At 36.2% G+C, this 14,486-nt stretch overlaps 1 protein-coding gene across 1 annotated transcript in view; it reads right to left on the bottom strand.

The window, feature by feature from the left end:
• Positions 1–14,142, bottom strand: part of su(f) (cleavage stimulation factor subunit su(f)) — a 53,450-nt gene extending 39,308 nt beyond the window's left edge. The window contains exons 1-10 of the mRNA XM_088236458.1: positions 13,942–14,142; positions 12,411–12,564; positions 11,576–11,809; positions 10,160–10,351; positions 9,639–9,836; positions 8,589–8,677; positions 7,698–7,855; positions 6,155–6,321; positions 3,567–3,674; positions 1,897–2,065 (exon numbers count right to left, since the gene is read on the bottom strand). Coding sequence (XP_088092584.1) covers positions 1,897–2,065; positions 3,567–3,674; positions 6,155–6,321; positions 7,698–7,855; positions 8,589–8,677; positions 9,639–9,836; positions 10,160–10,351; positions 11,576–11,809; positions 12,411–12,564; positions 13,942–14,021 — 1,549 coding nt within the window. The 5' untranslated portion in view covers positions 14,022–14,142. The remainder of the gene's footprint in view (positions 1–1,896; positions 2,066–3,566; positions 3,675–6,154; positions 6,322–7,697; positions 7,856–8,588; positions 8,678–9,638; positions 9,837–10,159; positions 10,352–11,575; positions 11,810–12,410; positions 12,565–13,941) is intronic.
• Between the last annotated feature and the right edge of the window lie 344 nt (positions 14,143–14,486).

Genomic DNA, 14,486 nt, shown 5'->3' with positions numbered 1-14,486 from the left:
CAAAGCTATTTTAACCATGACTTGTGTGGAATTTAGGGATTTTAATATTATTTTGATATCTGACTGACTTATTCATCTCAAATTCTTTAATTTTTCTTCTTTATAAAATTTATTTTATAAATAGTGTCTACTGTATGAACTTTAAATAATTTATTTAGAATTTCCGTATTGAATGTTGAGAGTTTCTTTAATTGCTTTAATAATTAATATTTGTACTATTTTAAGAGCGTTTTATTTATTGGAATACGCACCACCATTAATTATGAATTATTTATCTTTTGGAATTCAATCATAAACAAGTACCTAGGTACCTCATTATCAATTAAGTTTTTTTTACTTTTATCCCGAAAGTTTTTACACGCTTTCACGACACAATCAGTCATTTTCCTTCTCATTTCTTTTGGTTTCGAATTAAATGTCAAGATCACGTCAAAACCCGGCTGGTGGTTAAAGAATGACTAAATTCGCATTGGGCATGAGTTGAGTGTTATAATTTTAGAAGGCTTAAGGTAAATCGCTGTTTGACTTTTCTACATAAACACGTATTCTTGTATTTTCTTCATGGATTATGGCACTAGAGTAGTGATTTTTGCACGATTTTGATTTGAGCACGACGAGAACTCTTAGCCAATCACATTAGGAAATAAAACAAAAAACTAACCCTTATTACGAATATTTAAATAACTCAAAAAAGGCAAAAATTAATAACGTGTGTCCTTATTTACGAGAAAACGTTTGTTTAACCAGCTAATAGCAGGCAAGCCAACGTTCGGCTGGACAACGTCTATCGGATCCACTAGTCAATAAATAAATATCGTTATCGATTTTGATAGACTTAGAATTCATTAGACGTTTGTCATTTTTGTAGTTTGATTTTTTTTGTTACGAATATGAATAATGTGTTAGTATTAGTAACTGCACATACGCACGCAGCTTGTTCATAGATGTACGCAAAAATGATGCATGGTTAAAAAATAATGATGCAATAAGCTTAGTAGGTATGGTTATTCTCGATAGTAAATATTTTTATGAGTAACCTTTTTTTATACCAGGTATAAATAGTTAAACCATGTAAAGTTATTCTTTAATATAAGCTTAGTATAAGAAAAGTGAGGCCAATAAAAATTATTTTGGATACTTCCTTCTCTTCGCAATATAAAAAAATAATCATAAGAATGTTATTATATATATAAATAATAAATGGAAAATGTAAGTTATTTATAAAAATAAAAAAACCAGAGATTTCACGAATAAAGAATATACAAATAGAAAAAAGGACCAACTTACACCTTAAAATATTTGTATGGCTACACATTCGCAAACGCAGATTTGAAGGCCGTATCTTTGTCTATGTCTGTGGTCTATGTTATAACCTTAAAATTGATGATGATGTTTTGTGTATTGCATTAAATAAATCAAGAAACATTATTTAATGTTATTGAATTGAGAGGTTGAAATTTTACAATGTGACATTTAAACGGCACGGTGTTTAATTACAAATTAGAGCAAAATAATATTAAAAAATACTAAAATTTTGTGATGTTTTTAGCATGTTTTGACATTTCAATCTTGAATGAGTTCAATTGGAGTTATTATCGAGAAATTTAAACTGCTTTATCCCTCATACACAGCGTTTAGACGGTGTTATACCGAATAAGCTGAAAACGACCAATTTTATCGGATGAAAATGAACAACAATGGACCCAGGTTAAAGCCTTGCGGGACACCCGAGAAAGCATAGAAACGCTCTGACGCGAATAGACCGTAGGAGACGTATTGGTTTCTATTTTCATTTACATCGCATGCACCCCCAATTTTCGAATCTTTGACATGGACCCCTCGCAGGTCGGAATCAACGTGATGGCTGATGTACGTGTTTAATATGTGGGCACTCACCGGGTACTGGGTGCTCCCCCGGCAGGGGGTTGAAGCGCGGCTTGTAGGGGAGCATGTGGGCGGTGTCGGGCACGGCGATGGCCGCCTCTCCGGCGGACAGGCCCCCCGCGCCGCCGAGCAACACCTGCAGCGGTCCCAGGCCCAGGTGGCGGTTGGACATGCCGGCCACCTGCAAGAAAAAATACGATAAAAATCTTATTATCGATAGTACAAAAAAGGACAATGTAGTTGCCGTCGAGCGGGGACCTTGGACACTGATCCGTGCATCAGCCGCACTGCTCTAAAAACAGTTTTGCATTACTGGCCTGATTTAGGAAAAAGTTTTGTATATTTGTGAAAATCTTTGAAAAAAGAATTGCAAGATTTGTAATTAAGCTTCAACAAATCAATGGAGAATGCTAAGTTTGCGCTGTCAAGTAGTATAATTGAAATCTGTTTTTGCAAGATTTAGAGATGGTTTTGAATTACGCTATCGTTTAAGTAGGCAGGTTTTTACGTATAGTTTATTTTGGCATCAATAACTCATTTTCCGTTTTTGGTGGAGATTTCTAAGTTTGCATCTTATACCCTCAAATATCGGCTGAATCCCCATCAAATTTGGTAGAGTGCTTCCAAAATTGATAGAGTTGGCAATGCTGGTGAGAACAGACAGAGAAAAATATTTTACGACTTAATTCATTAGTATAACCTCGCAAAATACCTCAATATTAACGCGGGGACGAGTTAATACGTCAAAATTGACATCGATATTCCATCAGTCACTTAGTCTTTTTACGCATTCTGATAAATAAATTAACAATAATTTGAAGCTATCCAAATTTTTGTAGACAAGAACTGGATTCAACCCGAAGGAGAGTCATTGCAACAGAAATGAAGAACATTGTATAGAAATCTTACAGGGCTTATGACCTGTCATTGGCTGGACTAAGTGGCCACTTTACACACGGTGTGATATTCACCATTCTGCCTATATTTGAATATCTATATTTCTTTGATTCTTCCATCTCTTGACGTTTGTGAAGTTAGAGCTGGAACCTTTATTGATGTAGGCGAGATTCATCTGGCCGAATTATTCCCCCTACATGAAAATACATTTAATTTTGTATACTCCTGAAATAGTCGGTTAAACAATATTTTAAATATGTCCAAATGTTTGCAAACAAGGCTTTGTAGCTGCACGATGATTGGTTATCTAGCTTTCATATACCAACTTAAAAATACCTAAATTTTATAAATGGGGTCTAGAATTCCAATCGTCTATGCGCTTAGTAGCTGCAAAACGTATTGTAATCTTACTCCTTTTTACTATTCATATTATTTTTATTTTTTTTAGTATCATTAATACACTAAATTTATTTGTCAATTTTTAAAATGTGTAAATGGGGGCTAAATTTCTAACTGTCTATGCGCTCTGTAGCTGCAAGACGTCCTGTAATCTAGCTCCTATCTGTTATAATTTTTTATTGATCTTAATTGAAAACGAGGAACTAGAATCCCAACCGTCCATGCGCTCTGTAGCCGCAAGACGTACTGGGATATTTATTAATTGTACAGCGCCCTTGAGGTGATTTTCACAAAAATGGCGCTATATAAATTATCCAACTATATACAGCAAAAATGTTTTTATCATTAGTAAAAGTTGGTAAACTATAATTTTGTTTTTTACATACCTCATTGTAGCCAATAGATTTGAGTTCGGCTACGGAGCACGGGTATAAATCTAGGAACTTGTATCTGTCCACCAATTGGGCTGTTTCCTTTCCTTCAAACTCTTTGATCTGTAAGAACATAAACAAAATTAGCACTGGAAAATCCACAAAACAAATTGTCGAGAATATCAAAACAGTTCTTAAAGTACCTTTTAAATAAGTCCGAATTTCCAATTCTCATTCAAATTCAAATTACGAAGAAGGCTCGGAGGCAAACCAACATAACTTGAAATAATATGCAAAAAGTCCTCTTAGGAGAAATGAATAAAATTTATGAAGAAGTTAAAGATATCAAAAGCAGTATAGAATTTTGTCATTTAAAAATTGAAGATCTCTCTAATAAAATCTTAACCTAGGATTATATTATTTATTGACTCGGCGTTAACATTGTGGAATAACATATTGAATTGTATAAATAAAACACTTTGTTTTAAGTCCACTGAGTTTATATATTTAACACGACATGTTTCGGACACGCAGTACTGTCCATCTAAAGAAATATTTGCGTTCTTATGATTTACCCAAATATTTAATTTTGAGGGCCATTTTCAACGAGTTGTAAATAACTCACTTTAATTTAAAAACTAAACATAAAATTACAAAGAGAAAGTTTAGGTACTGACAGGGGTGGGGTGGAACTAAGTGTGGAAGGGGTGGTATGGGGGGTAGGGGGTCTAGAAAGTGGGAATATATTAAGTAGTGGTGATGTATTTTGAAAAGTTATGTTATTTATTAAGATATTATTTGAATTTAAGTTTTTTTGAATTTTGATGTTCTCCAAATTGTTCATTATTTTTCCTTTCTTAATATTTGAATGTAAAAGTTTGAGAGTATGTGAGTGAAAAGAATGGTTTGTTTCCATGATGTGGTTGGCAAACTCTGAAACAGCTCTGAAACAGTACTGCGTGTCCGAAACATGTCGTGTTAAATATATAAACTCAGTGGACTTAAAACAAAGTGTTTTATTTATACAAACCTAGGATTACTTTTTTACTACGAACGCAACATGCGACACATTGGTAAACTTTCTATTGTATTGGTGATTTCTCGGATTTTAGACAAAACGCTTTTTATGTTCCCAATAAGCATTAATTATTTAGTAAAAAAATATTTTTACCAATACATAAATATATAACGAAGGAATGGGGAAAATCTCAACGCATCATTTATTAGATCAATGGAGATATTAAAGTTATTAGATGCAATGTGTACTGGCTACACATCACCGGGAAGAGAGAGTTAAATATCATAATAAAGATTAGGTTTAAAGACAGACCAGCAGAGGCCCGCATGTGTCGGGAATATAACATATACTGCCGAAAAAACAAGTGAGGTTACTGACTGCATAATAAATATAAACAACGAATGTCTCGAGCAAGTAGAAGAATTTGTGTATCTGGGAAGCATGTTTTCAAGAGATGAAGAGTAGAAAAAGATGTTGAAAGTAGAGTGAATGCGGGCAACAAAACGAACGTAGCACTAAGCACAGTAATTTCTAATAAAAATATGTCAATCGAAGCTAAACTGGCAGTGCACAACGGAGTTTTAGTCCCAACACTTATTAGTGAAACATGCAACTGGCAGAGGAAGGATGAAAGCCGAGTGAACGCGGTAGAATTGCGATCTCTTAGACGAATGTGTAGGAAATCAATGTATGACAGGGTTGCGAATGATGAAATCAGGTGAGAGTGTAAATCTGAGTCAAGTATAATCATAATAATAAAAATACTTTATAGTTTTATTCCACTTTTATTTATAATTATTTTATAAATTTTTTACCAGTGACCGGGTTTCGTCGTGACCGACATTCTGACGATGTCGGTCACGACGAAACCCGGTCACTGGTAAAAAAAAAAAAAATTATAAAATAATTATAAATAAAAGTGGAATAAAACTATAAAGTATTTTTATTATTATAATTAAAATGCAGTTCCACCAAGAAATGTCGGTAGAAAAACTCAATATATCAAGTATAATTGATAAGATTAAGAAAGGGTCTCTGAGATGGTTTGGTCACGTAGAACGAATGGACGACAAAAGAATGGTAAAACAAGTATATATGGCGAAAATGAACGGCAACGTGAGACGAGGACGACCGAGGCAGACGTGGCATGATCAGATAAACCAAAATCTTAAGTCTGGTCATGTCAAGAGCAGACAGAACCGAAGGGCATGTATGACAAGATGTATGAATGTGGAAGAGGCTAGGATTGTATGCCAGGATAGACGTGTGTGGCGGTCCATTCTCTCTGCCTACCCCTACGGCGAAATGGCGTGATGGTAGTACTACTACTCACGCCATTTTTCGAACTTATATACATTAACATTACATTAACGAAATTCTCATTTTTCATAATGCTGATTAACTATTGCAAATAATCTCTTGGGAATGAATCTTAGTTAATAAGTACACACGTAAAACTTATTTTTCATTGCATTGTATCCTGTATGAAAAAAGTATTAACATAATATATCTATCTATTTTGTGTGATTTTATAATCGAAGATATGTATACAATAACATCTAGAGCAGGCTAATATGTTACGTACCTTTTCGAGGACAGCAGAGCGTCGCTTTTCCACTTTGACAATGCTGATGAGGTCTCCTATATTGGATTCAAACTCCAAGAATCGATTCCAAATGTCGACAGCGTTTTCCGGCTCCAAGTTTCCAGAAGATAGAACCCTCTCGAACAATACTCGAGTGTTGTTGTCCTCTGGAAGAGGAAAATAGTTCATTTTTCCCCGCACGGAAGAAATATATATTGTCGCCGTTCAGACAAGTCACTTAACGACTCCAGTGCCTCGATTATGAATGCTATCTTCATCTGTATATATGGAGACGGTATACTTAACTTCTGTACTATCTGTATCTACCTCGGCATGTTCTACCTACTTGTCATATACACGTCATATGATCGAAACAAGCCAACGGAATGACCGCAAAAAATTAGTCCGCGTTCTTTACGTCATTGACATTTAAAATAGTTCTCATTTATAGTTTAAATAGGCTTCTGTGATAGAAAGTGCCCACTTCAAAGCGATTATAAACTCCAATAAATCCCAATTCAAGCAAAAAATGCTCGCTTGAACATGAATTTTGAATGTCTTTTGTAATCACCTAGACCAGGGGTGCTCAAACTTGAACTGCTGGCGATCTACCTCAATATTTTTAGACTACTTACGATCGACTTGAGAGGCTGCAAGTATGTGTGATGCAGGGTTGTCGTACATACACGATACACCCTACCTACCTAGGTAGGGTGTACCGTAGCATATATAGATATTAGCTTTCGACTCGGTCGATCGCGATCGACTCGGTCGATCGCGATCGACTGGTCGATCGCGATCGACCGTTTGAGCACCCCTGACCTAGACGGTACGCTTAACGATCTTCTGTATGTATCTACCGATCGACTACAAAGCCGGCTCCTTTAACGTCTCGATACGTACACTCGGAAAGATAGTAAAACACATAGAAAAAATATAATAACAAAATATTTTTTTTAGAGTGGTAACTTTCTAACGCCTAGATACTCTTATTTGTTAATAGGACAGAACCTAGCGACATTATTTTCACATCTAGGCATTCGTTTTATTAAAGTGACAGTTATGTCGGAATTTAATTCAACTTCAAAACTTACTTATTTCTCTCTTAAATTTTTGATAGGCTTTTAAGAAAAAAGTGCCAACATCAAAACGATCAAAATTTTTAATAAATCATAATTAAAGGAAAAATTTCTCAGTGGAACAACATTTTTGAATATTTTAATGCGTAGATATACATATCGGGGGGTTCTAGAACCCCCTTACCGATAACAATAGAACTATGGTTTTCATTCCCCTATGCCCAGAATTCTCAGGTCTGCCAACAAACATACCAGTCTTGATTTCTTTGATAACAAGTTGTCTTCTTTCAAACGATCACTGAATCAAATTCAATTATAAACACCTCTCTCCCGCTTCCACTCCCACAAAGTCTACTTTAAACCATTGAGTCTTTCTAATTTTGTTATAATAATTTTCTATGTATAAATGTGTCCATAAAAATGCCCATTGGGCGTATATATAAATAAAAATAAATCAATTTTACCGTTGAGATGTGAAAGATAATCGATATAGCATAGGACATATTCCGGGCTATGGGAGAATTTCTTGAGTCCCAGTTCGAATATCCTAAAGGCGATGTTCTTATCCTTAGAACAGTAGTACTCCATGAGCGCAGCAGCTACAAACACGTGGTATCGGGACCTGAAGCAAGAAAGAGTTTTATTATTAATATAATTCCATTAACGCCCCGAGGGGAATTATATTTTTTTTATTGTACATTACATGTATACGAAATCCGATAATAATATATACCATGGATGAAAATCAAGTGCAAGCAGTAACGTCACAAAAAGATCTCGGAGTTGTGATTACTTGTGATCTTAGATGGGAATCACATATTATCCAAATTGTCAAACTAACGCACCCATTCCCTTTTATGCTTAGTAAGGAAATCATTCGCACACATCACCCAAGATTTGTTCCTTAAAATGTATAAAACATATGTTCGTCCACTCCCGGAGTATGCCTACCAAATCTGGAGTCCCTATTTTAAAAAAGACAGAGTTGTTGAAGAAAGTCCAGAGAAGAGCAACTAAAATGGTAGTTTCTCTAAGAAATAAATCATACGAGGACCGCTTAAGGGAGCTCGGGTTAAGTTCACTGGGAGCGCAGGCAGCGTGGTGACTCCATCTTAACTGAGCAATATAATGTACCCGAGTTGAAATCAATGTTCACTATGAATAAAAACCGCCATCTCAGAGGTCATTCATTGAAACTCAACACTACCTCCTTCTCATCCAACCCCGGGAAGAACTTCCTGACAAACAGAGTTGTGGAGAAATGGAATGGCCTTCCCGAGAAAGTGATTGGTGCTAGTTAGTTTGAATGATTTATAAAAAGTACCCAAACATGAGTACGGAAAACATGGGCATACCTTGGATCCTCTCGTGCCCTTTTGAAGACGGTTCTAGCAGACTTGATTCCTTCAGCTCTTCTTGCAAACTTCATGTACTGAACGTAAGCCTAGAAAACAATTTATATTCTTTATTAAAATAGGGATGACGAAATAAAAAAGCTCGTTCAAGAAAAGAAGAAAGCATGGTTGAACTTGAAGAGAGTAAAACAAGGTGTGTGTGAAAGAAAAAAATTACTGAAAGAAAGTGAGGGAATAAAAATGACAAAAAATTTCCAAGAAAATATTAAAATATTCTGGAAAGCAGTTAAAAATTCCCAAAAAAGTAAGGATAGCAGATGTATGACAGCAGTAATAGGAAACCATGGAAAAATGGTGACGAATGATAGTGGGATTAAAACAAGATGGAAGGAATATTTTGAGGTGTATGAAACGCACACGGGAAATATAGCCAGCGCACCACCTTCTCAAGTAAACATAAATGCAGATGACGATGCAAAAGAGATAAGTATGGAAGAAATTAAAATTGCTGCTAAGCATATGAAGAATGGGAAAGCGCAAGGTTATGATAACATCGCCACAGAGTTTATAAAGGCGGGTGGAGACCAAAAACACAATTGAGGACGCTGATCTGCAAGCGTTATTGGATGAAGATGGTACGCAAACACAAGATCAACTTGCAGAGGCATTAAACATGACTCGACAAGATATTTCCAAATGTTTGGAAGAGTTCAAAGAAAGGAAAATGGGTGCCGCATGAGTTGACTGAGAGACACGTGGATAATCAAAGAGCCACCTCTGAAATTTTGCTTTTGCAGCATAAAAGAAACAGTTTTCTTCATAGAATTATTACTGGTGATGAAAAGTAGATGTATTTCGAGAATCTTTCGAGGAGTTTTGTGTAAAAAATATTATTATCAACAAGATAGTACGAATAAAGAAGTGAATGTAATAATCCGCAAGGGTTAATAAATAAATTGCAAATATATATTTTTTTAAATTAAGATGCTGATATTCAACAAATAAAATTTAAAAATCAGCTTTGATTACAGGAAAATGAGTTTAGCTTACCAATGTGGGATCTATGTCGGGTATCTCCAGATAGCGATTATATATCTGATGCACTTTCTCACACTTGACGCGGCCTTCTTCGAAATCGGCGTGTGCGAAATAAAGCAGAGCGTTCTTGTGCAGTCCACCGCCTGGTGCTGTGGCCCTTTCTAGAACGGCGCTCGCTTCGTCCGCAAAGAGTTTTGAGGAATTGACATCCTGGAATGAAGAAGAACGATATTTTTTTTTTTTTAATATTGGATCTTAACATAAATTGTATCCTTTGTATGTCATTTGTAAGGAAATTTTTTGCTCCAGTCTAGGGACTATGAAATATTCTAGTGTAATTTCACGGTTACCACGTCGGGAATCGAACCCGAGACCTCTTGCCTGGCAGGTAAGCGTGCTAACCATTAGACCACGAGGCAGCCGCTCCTCGTTCGGTATTTATATTAGAAACTCAAATATTCCATGTATTCCTTGGTGAGACCTCGTTCGTCGTGAGGGCTGTATAGAATGACAAGTTCCTATAGTCTTCTCACCCCTTTCTCCTGCAACAGCTTGGAAGAGTGGTCGAGGAACTGGGCAGCCTGATACCACACGTCCGCGTGGTGCCCGAGACACAGCAGGCACTGCTCTACAGCGAACATGACCCGACGGGCTACGAGGGCCGTGTCTTCCGAGCGCAGGGGGTTGCTGCGCTCCCACAGGATGTATTTCTTCCACAGCTGGACCTGTGAACGGAGAATCAATGCAGATATTAGAACACTTATTGCTACTGGGAGGAAACAGTCGGCTATCGCGTCATTTTAATTTTGTCAAAAAAGGTAGATTAGATAAGTCAATTTGTCGCATAACTTGGAATTTTTTGGGATAGATCTTCCGGCTTTTCGTAGATCTCCTCGCCACTAAACAATGTGGGATGAAGATGGTGTTTAGTAAATAACAGCATTTATCATTCCCTTGACCCATCCTTATGGTATCTAACTTACCTCAAAATAGAAGATATTCAAAATTAGATGATTTGGATTCGGAACAAAACAAAAAACTTTTTCGACACATTACATAAAAGATAGCATAAAAATTCTTGGATTTGTTGCGCGTCGTTGTAAAAATACTTACATAATTCAAAGTCCATTTCATCATCTAGTGCCCAAAATTTAAGAAAATTCACATTGTATCAAATGTAGGTCTATATTCCCTGTTCCTTTCCTTTCTTCAAATGTTTCCAACCTTTTACAAAACTGAATGAAATTTGTTTTTTTGCTACAGTCCGCTTTTTGTTAACATTTGGTCCTTCGAGCCGGATTCATCGGGTGTCGTAAAGTTATCATAAATAAATAGGTGCGAAGGTTTTCACGGTCACTGTTATCAATGTGTTTAAACACAGTTTACCCTGAAGATGGCCCCTGCAACGGTACCGAAACGTCGGAACAAATCCAACAAACACGGTAGGTATCACACAAAAAAGAAACATATTGTTATCATAAATAGTTATATAATTCATAGTGCATTTCATCATCCAGTGCCGAAAATTGAAAACATTCACATTGTATCAAAGGTAGGTCAATATTCCGTGTTCCTTTCCAATCTTCAATTGTTCCCAATCCATTACAAAACTGAATGAAATTAGTTTTTTGCTACAGTCCGCTTTTCGTTAACAGGTAGATTGGCATAATTTAGCTCGAAATCTTATAAGTTTATCGTGTTTATGAATATATTGTTTACCATTATTTGATTGCCCTTGTTTGTCTTTGCTACATAATTTTATATTCTTGTTGTTCAGTTTCTTGTATATATGTTTCTTCATGTAATTGTTGTAATTGGCTTAGGCCGAACATATAATAAATAAATAAATAAATTAGTAACTAGAACAATTTAGATTATCATCATTTTTATTTTGAAAAATTACTCGGAAGCCCTTCATACAAGTCACCAAAAGATTAAAACATTTTCACCTGTTTCAGTTCCTCCGGGTGCAGAGTCGGCGGGGTGGCCGGCAGATTCCGGTTGAGGCCGCGCGTCACGCCCTCGAGCTCTTTGGCCACGCGCCGCGCGTTCATGTAGTCGCGCGAGCGCTCCATCGCCATGCGCTCGGCGATTATTGTGTTGATGCTCTGCTCAAAGGCGATGTAGTCCTTCCACATTGTCTCGATGCCGATTATCGGGTTGACGACGGCACGCTGGTACACCTGTGAACACATTACAAATTAAAAACATTTGTCGGTGACTCTGAATACTATCGAAATGTGATAAAACTTCGTATTGGGTGTTGGCATAAGATGTGTCCATTTTTTCGAACGACGAACGTGTGGTAAAACTATGTATTGAGTGTGATGTGTCTGTTTTTTCGCATTTACTACTTACACATGAAATGTGATCCCATCCTGTTTCTTTTTGATCTCAGCAGTATTTCTACACTTTAAAATGACACAACACGGCATAGTGGAATTCAACAATGTTTGAGTATGTCCAAATGCTTGCAGACTGGCTGGACTTCCTCCCTAGGGAGTTATTCATATTTAAATTTATTTCAACAGAGAGGGAAAACACTTTTGAGAAGGAATTATGGACGTCGAGGCATTTAAGGGGCTTATGATCTGTCATTGGCTGGTTTAAGTGGCCACTTTACACACTGTGTAACATTCACCACTCTGCCCATGTTTGAATATCCACATTTCCTCAACTCTTCTATCTGTTGACTTTTGTGAAGTAAAAGAGCTGAAAAAATTTTTTTCCTCTCCATTGCGACAAATTTAAATATACATTGTAGTTGTTCATTAATCAATTTACCTTACGAACTGCTCCAATTTTCTGGTTTTCTGCATAAGATCCAATGGCTTCCACTCCCTTGAGGAACTGTATGTAGTCGTACCATATGGGGAAGGCGTGGATGTCCATGCCAATCTTTTCCAGTGCGAAATCGTACGCTTGCGCCATCTTTTCCCTGTAAAACAAATATTTCAAAATAATAAGATATTGAAACGAGGGTAAGTGCCAAGAACAGGATTGAAATCAACTTTGGAGTAGGCAAAATTAGGCGGTAAGAATGGAGTTCCGGTGCCGACCCTCATGTACAGAAGTGAAATGTGGAATTGGTAAAAACAAGGATGAAAGTATGCTGTCAAAATGCGATCTCTGTGTGTGTTTAGTATAAAATGGCATTTATCAATATTATTCCTGGCCGATTACCTTACTTTCCCATCCTTCCCTTGACCCATCCTTATGGTACCTACCTAACATCAAGATAGAAGAAATACAACATTAGAAGATTTGGATTTCAGTCAGAATTCTTGGAATCGTCACGCGTCGTTTAATATCATAATTCATGGTGAACTTTCATCATTCAGTGCCCGAAATAGAAGAACATCCTCAAGCATCAAATGTAGGTCCATTTCCGTGCTCTTTTCCTTTACTCAAATACAGATTACAAATATGAACAAGTGGACTGTATAATTTAATAAATTCATTATTAAATTATACAGTCCACTTTTTGCTAACAGTGTGTTCAAAGTATGTATGGTAGGTGCACAAATGTCAAGATCCCTGCAGTATGTAAGGCTGGGAGTCTAAAATATATATGTTGAAACATAGGTAGAATGCTGAATGTCATACAGTGTGTACTTGATGGTCACATAAACCAGCCGATGGCAGATTATAAGTACTGTAGACTTCCGTATTATCTTCTATAAAATTTTCTCCACCTGGGTTGTTATATTATATATATCTCAACAACTCTCTAGGGCAGCAGTTTTTGAAAAGAAAGACTATATTTTGAATTTAAAATTTTTACCCCACGTATTTCATGTGAATAGTGACTTTTTAGTTTTACTTATAATAGCATAAAATTAGGTTTAATGTCTGACAATTGAGTACGAAGATCTGGAGTGGCATCCAGTCTAATTTTGAACCTGTTTTTAGAGTAGGCGTAAGCTGAAAAGCCAGTCTCACATCACGAAGCAAAACCACGATGGCCTTCTCATTAACTGCAGGATATACATCTTTAAGTCCAACCCAAAAGTCTTTCAGCTTTAAATCAGCTGATTCGAAGTTTTGTTTCAGAGAGAATGGATTCTTAACATTGATCAAATTCTCATACTCCGATACAGTTAATATTGATGACTTTCGAAGCTATTTACCGATAAAAGTGTTGGCATCGCAACATCAACGGCGTGTTTATTACGAAAATACGCCCTAATTCTCGGAACCCCTGTGACTCTTCCACTTTTAAGGAATCGTTGCTCTGGGGGGTGAAATCCAGTCCTTAGGTACAAACATTTGAACTAATAACTTTTTTTTTAAATAAAAATAAATAAATACTCACTTGTAAGTCCCAAGAGAAGCTTTGGTTTCCTTCACATAATTGAGATATAATCTCCAGAGCTCAATATTTAAAATCTTCATTAGACATCTTTGGAAAAGCTAAAAATTTAAACAATACTAATTAAAATTCAGCATAGAACTCGTCCATATATTATATGATAATAAAATCAATTTATTTATATTTTCCGTACATCATATTTACGCTTCGGCAGACTCATTGCCAAATGGCGATTTCATCAAACCAACCAATAAAATAAACGGTGTTATTTGTTAAATTTCAGTTTCAAAATCTACGAAAACAATCATTCAAAAATAGAACTAACAATATGTGCGTAGGCTAAGTGTCCACAGATAAAATCTAAAGAGAAAGTCTCGAGATCAGTATCAGGGTGTTGTCCATTTGAGATCACTTTCGGTCTCGAGATAGGTATGGAAGACTCGACACTGACTATAGTCTCGAGACCCGAGACAGTTTCGTGTCAACTAGAGTCAACACGCAGTCTGCCATGTGACTTGATCATGTGTATGTGTTTTTATTTTTCAAAA

This window comes from Micrasema longulum, unplaced genomic scaffold (genome assembly GCF_059751315.1).
Source record: "Micrasema longulum isolate JH-2025_06_02 unplaced genomic scaffold, ASM5975131v1 h1tg001558l, whole genome shotgun sequence".
NCBI classification, from domain to species: domain Eukaryota; kingdom Metazoa; phylum Arthropoda; class Insecta; order Trichoptera; family Brachycentridae; genus Micrasema; species Micrasema longulum.
The sequence above is the reverse complement of the archived record's forward strand: the minus strand, read 5'-3'. Positions and strand labels throughout refer to the sequence as shown.